This window comes from Odontesthes bonariensis, chromosome 21, assembly GCF_027942865.1.
Source record: "Odontesthes bonariensis isolate fOdoBon6 chromosome 21, fOdoBon6.hap1, whole genome shotgun sequence".
In the NCBI taxonomy this organism is placed as follows: domain Eukaryota; kingdom Metazoa; phylum Chordata; class Actinopteri; order Atheriniformes; family Atherinopsidae; genus Odontesthes; species Odontesthes bonariensis.
The window spans coordinates 24498214-24506642 of record NC_134526.1 but is presented as its reverse complement, the minus strand read 5'-3'; the positions used below and the strand labels follow the sequence as shown (position 1 = coordinate 24506642).

Below are 8429 nucleotides of genomic sequence, written 5' to 3'. Positions count from 1 at the left end.
TTCGCCCTGACGGCCTGGACATGACGCCTCATATGGTGAATCGCAACAATGGCCCCCAGCAGGCTCCGCTTCAGCCCGGCTGGAAGCAGTCCACACGACCGGACCTGGCTCCTCCTGACTTCCTCTATGATCTTTACGCCGTCTGCAACCATCACGGAGGAATGCACGGAGGACACTACACAGGTCTGGATCATTTTGCGTCGTCTTTCTATTATTTGGGGACTAATCGTGCTTGATGTTTTATGACCAAACATGCCACACTTAGTTTTGCCACACTGACACCAATGAGTGCACAATCTTTTATTTGACACTTTCCCTCTGTACATCTGTCACATATCTGGTCCTCACTCCATTGTTTTCATAATTCTAGCCTTTTGTCGGAACTCTGTTGACGGTCAGTGGTACAGCTATGATGACAGCAGTGTCGAGCCGGTTCCGGAGGCAGAGGTGTGCACACGTGGAGCCTACATTCTGTTCTACCAGAGAAGACACACCATCCCCCCCTGGTCTGCTAGCTCCTCAGTCACTGGTTAGTCCTTCCTCTGTCCCACAGTGACTTTTGTGGAATAGGCTAATGGAAGTGACTGTGACAAGTTTCACTCTCTTTGTATTCATGTTAGTGACATCACATGGCATGTTTGAATAAATTAAAAGACAGAGAATTATTCAAAATTGGCATTTGTATGTTTTGCAGGTTCCACCAGCTCCTCCATGTCTGACCATTGGCTGGTCCGACTGACGGGGGATAGTAAGAGGGCCAGCGTTGTATCAGGCGGTCCCCATCCTGCACCTTTAGAGCCTGTGCAGGCTCCAGAATCTCCTGAGTTGCCAGTCTTTGGAGATGAATCCCCCAAAACAGTAGAAACAAGTAGGTGTTTTCAAATACCCCCCCCCCCAAAAAAAATAGGTAATTAAAAATATCTATAAACTAGATGAATGAATAAATGTGTAGTTATTTTGGTTTTCTGTGCAGCTAGGGGAATTCACTTTATTATCGGCCCCTCTCACTTTTGGGGTCCCACAAGGTTCCATCCTTGGGCCAATTCTCTTTTTACTATATTTGTTACCATTAGGGTCAATTTTTAAGAAGCACAATCTTTCTTTTCATTGCTATGCTGATGATGTCCAGATCTACCTGCCTGTGAAATCTGGATCCCTTGACTCTGTACAGACACTACTTGATTGGCTAAACAATGTAAAATCCTGGATGTCTGCAAACTTTTTGATTCTTAATGAAAAAAAGACAGAAATCATTATGTCTGGATGCGGTCCAGCAGAATTTCCTGCTGGCTTTCTGGCCCCCCTAACAGTAAATATTTAGCCTACTGTAAAAAATCTTGGGGTAATATTTGACGACAAGCTGAAATTTGAGCGCCAGGTTAGCTTGGTTGTGAAAAACAGTTTTTATCAATTGAGGGTTTTATCTAAAGTTAAAGGATATTTGCCACGTAGAGATTTGGAAACTGTAATCCATGCTTTTATTAATACCAGATTGGATTACTGTAACTCCCTCTACTTTGGCCTCGATCAGTCACTGTTGCGCCGCCTGCAGCTCGTACAAAACGCAGCGGTCCGCCTCCTCACTGGTAAACGCAAGCGTGACCACATATCCCCGGTCTGAGCTTCGCTGCATTGGCTCCCAGTTGCTTTTAGAATAGATTTTAAAATTTTATTGTTTGTTTTTAAAGCTCTTAATGGCTTAGCCCCTCAATATTTGACCGAGCTCCTTCATATCCACTCCCCCGCCAGATCACTGAGATCCTCGAATCAGCTCCTACTGGTCCCCCCTAAAACAAAACTCAAAACCAAAGGTGACCGAGCATTTGTGGCAGCGGTCCCTCGGCTCTGGAATAACCTTCCCTGGCACATTCGATCTGTAGGATCTTTTGAGGCTTTTAAATCCTCCTTAAAAACCCACTTTTTCACCCTGGCTTTTAATCATATTTAAGTAGACTCTTGGCTGATAACCTTGATTTGTTTTATATCTTTATTTTATTTATTTTAAAGTATTTTATTTAAACTTATTTTATTCTATTTTATTGCACTGTGTTTTAGTATCTATTGATTTTAACTGCTTGGAACGGTTGCATTATTCACTTTTACCTTTAATGCAGCTTTTATCCTGTACAGCACTTTGGTCAACCTCGGTTGTTTTTTAAATGTGCTCTATAAATAAAGTTTGAGTTGAGTTGAGTTACAGTAAAATAAATTACACCACATTTTACCTACATGTATTGTTACAGAAATTATTATTAAAGGTGATAGAGAATGGTTGAATGGGGCATTAATCCTTGTTCTGTGATGTGATATGTAGCCCAAAAAAAATTGGTTGGGTCTGTAATGGCTCAGAACCTCCCTAAAAGGCTCTCTGAAACAGCTATGTTACTATGCTGGGTTTAGAATGCGTCATTTGCCCTTATTGGCGTCGTTCAGAGCTTATCTGGCAACCTCATTATGTATTATGTATTTGTACATTGTGCCCAATGGTAGCAAAGAGAAGAGGGTCAGCGTTGGTAAATATCTTGAGACTCGGGACCTTACAATCACTGACCAAGTTGGTAACCTCGGAGTGTTGATAGACTCAGATCTGACTTTCAGCAGCCACATCAAAGCTGTCACCAAAGCAGCTTTTTACCATCTCAGAAACATCAACAGAATTAAAGGTTTCCTCTCCCAAAAAGACCAGGAGAAACTCATCCATGCATTCATCTCCAGTAGACTCGATTACTGTAACGCTCTTTTAACTGGACTTCCCAAAAAGAGCATTAAACATCTGCAGCTCATCCAGAACGCTGCTGCTAGAGTTTTAACCCGGACTAAGAGATCTGAACACATCACAGCAGTTTTAAAATCTTTACACTGGCTTCCAGTCAGTCACAGAATAGATTTTAAAAGCCTGCTGATGGTTTACAAATCCCAGAACGGTTTAGGCCCAAAATACATCTGTGATATGTTCAGAGAATATAAACCCAGCAGAGCTCTTAGATCCAAGGACTCAGGTCAGCTGGTCCAGTCCAGAGTTCAGACTAAAGATGGAGAAGCAGCATTTAGCTGTTATGCTGCAAATAAGTGGAACAAACTGCCAGTGGAGATTAAACTTTCACCAAATGTAGACATTTTTAAATCCAGGTTAAAGACATTTCTGTTCTCATGTGTCTATGCATGAAATATCCTTTAACGTATCTAGACTGTTGCCTGTTTTTAAATTCATTTAAATGATTTTATTTGTTTCTCTTTATATTCTTTTATGTATTTTTAATGCTTCTTGCACTCCCCGCTGCAATGCTTTTATTTTATGTAAAGCACTTTGAACTGTTTGTAGATGAAATGTGCTATACAAATAAATTTGATTTGATAAGGAAAGTGACTGCCCTCACTTTAGCATAATTCCAGTCAATGTTTTCCATCACCAAAACATGTAGAATTAAATGGCTTTAGCTATTTCCATGCAATTATGCAAATGTATTTATGTATGTTTTGAGGCAGGGCGTGGCTTTATGGATACTTTACATTAAGCTGCACAGATTAAATTGGCACCATCATTACCTTTGGTAAAACAAATCTGTATTTGGATCGATTATAACTGATCATGGACATTCAAAAATAGTAAAATACCTTTCAAACATATGTTAAAATCTTTAACTAGCTCAATCTTTTATATGTAACCACAGTGCTGTCAAAGGTTTTGTTTCAAGTAGTCCAAGAGCCAAGAAATACCAGCAGATTTTTTTTTTCAGTTTTATGGACACATGATCAACCTGTGCTGGATCTTGAAGTCTTGAAGTCCGATACCAGAGGGAACAAATAGTAATGAGGACTTAACAAAGTTATGAAGTGCCTTACAACAACAAACAAAAGATAAACACTAAACTGAATTCTAATGATTGTATAACAAGAGATTTATGTAAAGGCTAAAAAAAACATGAAAATAAAAATTTAACCACAAAACAAACAGGACTGCTGATTTAAACTGAATTAATTAATTACAAGCACAGTCTCTCATGGTTTTCTGTCAGTGATTTTGTTAATTATTTGTAAAACTTCCTTGGAAAAATAAGAATGAACATGTTAGCTGACGAATTCTGACTTCCAACAGGTGGATCCAGAGCCCACCAGTTTTTTCGTGGGACCCAGAGCAGGAGCATGAGCATGAGGTCACCAACAAAGCCCAAGGACACCCTGAACAAAGTTCTCCCTCTGCGATGGTCTTTTGGGTCCAAAGACCGCATCAAGCACTCGGTCCAAACCCAGTCTGGAGAGCTGGTGGAGTACCTGGAGTCTGGGCGCCGTCCACGATGCACCAAAGACCCTATCATCACCCTGGTGGCCACTCCACCACTAAGGAATGCCCAGGGAAGAGTCCTTGAAGCAGGGCAGGACTGCAGCTCACCGACTGGCAGCAGCTTGAGCTGTACAGACAGACTCTGCTCTGATATCTGTTACTCCCCCAAAATCCCAGAGGGACAGAGTAGGCCCTTTGTGGAGAGAAACCTCAGCCATAGAGCTGGCAACAGCAGCCAGGTCAGATTCAAAGAGCACGATTCTCTGGGGCACGTGACATTTAAGACGGCGAGACCAGAACTGGGCAGGGCTGTGGACCTCCAGCTGCAGAGAGGGGCCATTCTTGGTGGTCACATAAGCCACAGTGCTCCTCCAAGCAGAGACTCTACACTGAGAAGAACTAAGGTCCAATCAGGTGGGACTTTCAGGGGGCAAAAAGAGTTGTTACAAATGGCTCTTCAACCTGAAGATAGGAGGAGACAGAGGGGCGAGGAGGGGCGAAGCCAAGAAAGCCTCTTATCCTTTTTCAAGCCCGTTTTCATGAAGAAAGACAGTCCGAGGTCACCAGTCATGGAGCAAGAGAGACGAATGAATGGCCACGGACAACTGGGAAAACTGGCAAGTGGTCATTTAAGCAAAATGTCCCTCTCCAACGGGACGCTGACTGCAGTGGCACTAGAGGAGAAGAGGGGTGGCGGCCTGCACAGCTGCGACACCCACAACTGCAAAATGCAGCTGCTCAACGGCAGAGCTCGGAATCCCGACCCTATCGACATGACCCTCGAGCGTGCCCACAGCTCCAGCAACATCCAGACCAAGCTGGACTTGACTTTTCGCAGGTGTGCGTCCCTGCAGAGGAACGGAGACGTCGCGGTCCCTCCATCACACCGCGTCCTGCTGTCGGAAAAGCCCGGCTATGCCACTCTGCAGAGGACGAGATACAGCACCACCTCCCTGGGTAGGCACCGCCACCTCCCCGGGTCCGAGTCCTGTTTCTGAGGCCGCCGTGCGCACTGAAATAAATGATCATCCCACATGCAAAATTTGAAGGGTGTCCCAGCTTTCCTGGGTGTCATATAAGCACAAAGTTAAGCAATTAAAACGCAACATGATTGAAGTTTAGCTTCTGCTGCAGCGCAGTAACAGACAGCGTGTCATGAATTCACTTTTACAGATTTAGTTAAAGGCTTTAAGTTTCAGTAAATGCAGCCCCACGTCTCATTTTTCTACAATTGGGTGTTTATTGTCATATTCAATTTTAATAGCGGTGATTTTATCCTCAACCAATTGCCATATGACTTACGGCTTCTTCTTTTTTTATTTTTTTCTGTTATAAGTGCCTATGTGACAGCCCTGAATTACTGCTGAACTCTAGGACCTCTACTGGTGTCCAAGCATGGCGCCCAGAGAAGCCCCACCCCCTCAGCAGGAGCCATCATCTGAAACAAACTCCCATCTTCTCTCTCGCCCCTTCATAGTACTTTTATAAGTTTTTACCTGTGTGTGTCTTAAAACTAAATCTATGCAGAGTTTTAAAAAAAAAAAAAAGAGGAGGGAGAATATACTACTGTAACGTGATTTGTTTCCTCCTCATGTTGTCTACTGTTAGCACATTTTGAGTTTATTCCTCAGACGTTGGGGACTTGGACACGGTTTTTATGGGCAGATGTGAAGAACGTATCAAAGTCTGCAGACAGTGGGCTCACGTGTGAGATTGTTGTAAAACACTGCAAAAGAAATGACTAACACTGTAATCTGGCTGCTGTACAGACATCAGTTATTTGCTTCGTAAGTGTTTTGTTTTTAATCAGAGTGATGTTATATTACTGGTGCACTTTCTTTTGGGGAAAAAAAACATTCTAATGTTTTTTACGATATGACGGGAACAGCAGCACTAATTTGGAACAATTACACCGTGCCAAACGTTGGTTTGTTTTTTTTAACACAATCTGTTAGTTCTAATAGGTGACTCAAACTGTTGGAGAAGAGTGCTAGATGTGCTACAGATGAAGGGATGCGGAGCTGACAGCGCTTTCGGATCACATTTTATGAAAGGATGCTGCGGAATCTTCGCTACATCCGAAACAAGCAAGTGGAAAATGAAAACGATGCAAACGCAGGCACAGTAATCTCTATGAATACGCATGTGGATATACAACAGCTGAAAGCCAATGGATTCCCCGATTGCTCGCAGAGCAATAAAGGAGAGATTTTAAAATCCAATCCAATCGTGCTGCTGGGGTGTGTTGGGTGTATGAGGATGTAAATGTCGTTTTCACTGCAGATGGGTTTGAAATCTTCCCGTTAACTTTATCAGGACGGCATACGGAAGCACAGCTCTCTTTCGAGCCGTTGTCTCATTTAGGATTGAAAAGGGTACTCAGTGAAAATGTCTCTGCATAACGGTATAATACTAGCGGTATTCATGGTTAATCATTTTCACATTCGTAGTGACGTAGACACCACGCAGACTCATATGCATTATGTGATATGTTTTCAATTTACACTCATCAGTCATGATCACGGCTTCTGCACACGCACCAGGGTCTGCTTTTTCAAGTACGTGAAACTGCAAGGGAACATAAATTTAACTTTTCCTTTATTCAGACTCGATGACTAATCATCACCTTTGATGTTTTACATGCTTTTTTTTTTGTGAACTAATGCATCGTGTGTTTGTGTCTGAGGATTGTTGCTTGGTTGCCCACACTGTCACTTTTTACTTTTTTTGATTTTCTCATAACAGTTTAACAACACTTACCAAAATGAAGTCATAGTGTATGAAGGATGCGTCTGAGACATTATTTGGGAAAAATACGGTTAGATTATATTTTAGTAACTTTTTTAAAAGTCTACATTTTGTACCTGATGTGTAATTATGTAATTTAAGCACCAGATTAAAAACTGTACGTTTCAGCCTATAGTGTATATGGTCAGAATAATACATGTGGTAAAGTGGGTATGAATTTGACACTACACAATAAAGTTTTTGCATCGGATAGTATACGATGTCTACTTCATGTTCTGCAAGTTTTAAGGATTGCAAATTAAACACAGCTTTTCTCACAAATGGCTTCATTGTAGTCGAATGATTTTTTTTTTTTTGGCTGCCTGGCCAACAAATGAGGCTCACATCCAGCAGCTCTGTTATTATTTATCTTATTTCGTTTAGTGTTTGTTTTGTTTTTTCCAGGGTTTCGGTTGGGGCTTGAAACACGGTGAAGTAGAACTCTAGAATATTGTAGAATGGCGCCCTCTAGAGGCAGACAACCTGTGGACATACTGTGTCTTTCTTTGACTCTTCCTGAGATCTTCAACTGAGTTTTCTTCTGTGAAGACATGCATATCCGAAGCATTTTTTTTGTTGTTGTTCTGTGCTGGTTTTAGGACTTCTTCAGGTAACTCTGGCAATTTTTTACATTTGTTATGATGCGTAACCATAGCAACAGGAACGTTGTTAACCCATTGGAGCAGCTAACTGAGCTTTCCAAAGCTAAAATAATGCCTGGATGAGAACAGAAATCAAGATGAGTCAAGAGGAGACATCTTGGATGCAGAGCAGAAACAAAACGGAGGAAAAAGAGGGGGAAGTTTTAAGAATTTCTTTCCTTGATCATCATGGGAGGTCTGGCAGATAAAATGGACAAGCTTGGACCACTGATGAGGGACACAGCAGGAATATCAGGAGGACAATATTATTTTTTTTCATTAAGACATGGCTGCAGGAACAGCTAACACTTTCTCTACTCAGCTTTCAGAGTCTATGGGGAGACAGAGAAATGGTGTCTGACATTCTGTCCCGGTTCATCAGTGTTAATTACCAGTGTGACATTAGCTAAGTTTTTTTTTTTTTTTTTTTTTTTTTGAGCTACTAAAACACCCCAACCCATTAATGGCAACCTCTGAATATTTCTACCTCACCTCCCTCTCTGCTACTCTTCAACTTTCTACGTGTTTGTCAGATTTTTTGTATATTTTTTTGTGACGGTAAGGAAAGGAAAATATATAGCATAGCATATATAGCAGAATCGGACTCAAGGAAGACAACCATCTGTTTCCTTATGATTGTGGTGGAAAGACAAATAGAAACGGCAATAACAAACAATATAACACACTGGCTGGGCTGGTTGGGCCAGTAGGTGTAGCTT

General features: G+C 41.8%; 1 protein-coding gene across 1 annotated transcript in view; it reads left to right on the top strand.

The window, feature by feature from the left end:
* usp43b (ubiquitin specific peptidase 43b) overlaps positions 1-7351 on the top strand; it is a 79654-nt gene extending 72303 nt beyond the window's left edge. The window contains exons 10-14 of the mRNA XM_075453140.1: positions 5-183; positions 371-529; positions 695-868; positions 4097-5239; positions 5619-7351. Of these exons, the coding sequence (XP_075309255.1) occupies positions 5-183; positions 371-529; positions 695-868; positions 4097-5239; positions 5619-5629 (1666 nt within the window). The 3' untranslated portion in view covers positions 5630-7351. The remainder of the gene's footprint in view (positions 1-4; positions 184-370; positions 530-694; positions 869-4096; positions 5240-5618) is intronic.
* Positions 7352-8429: the final 1078 nt, after the last annotated feature.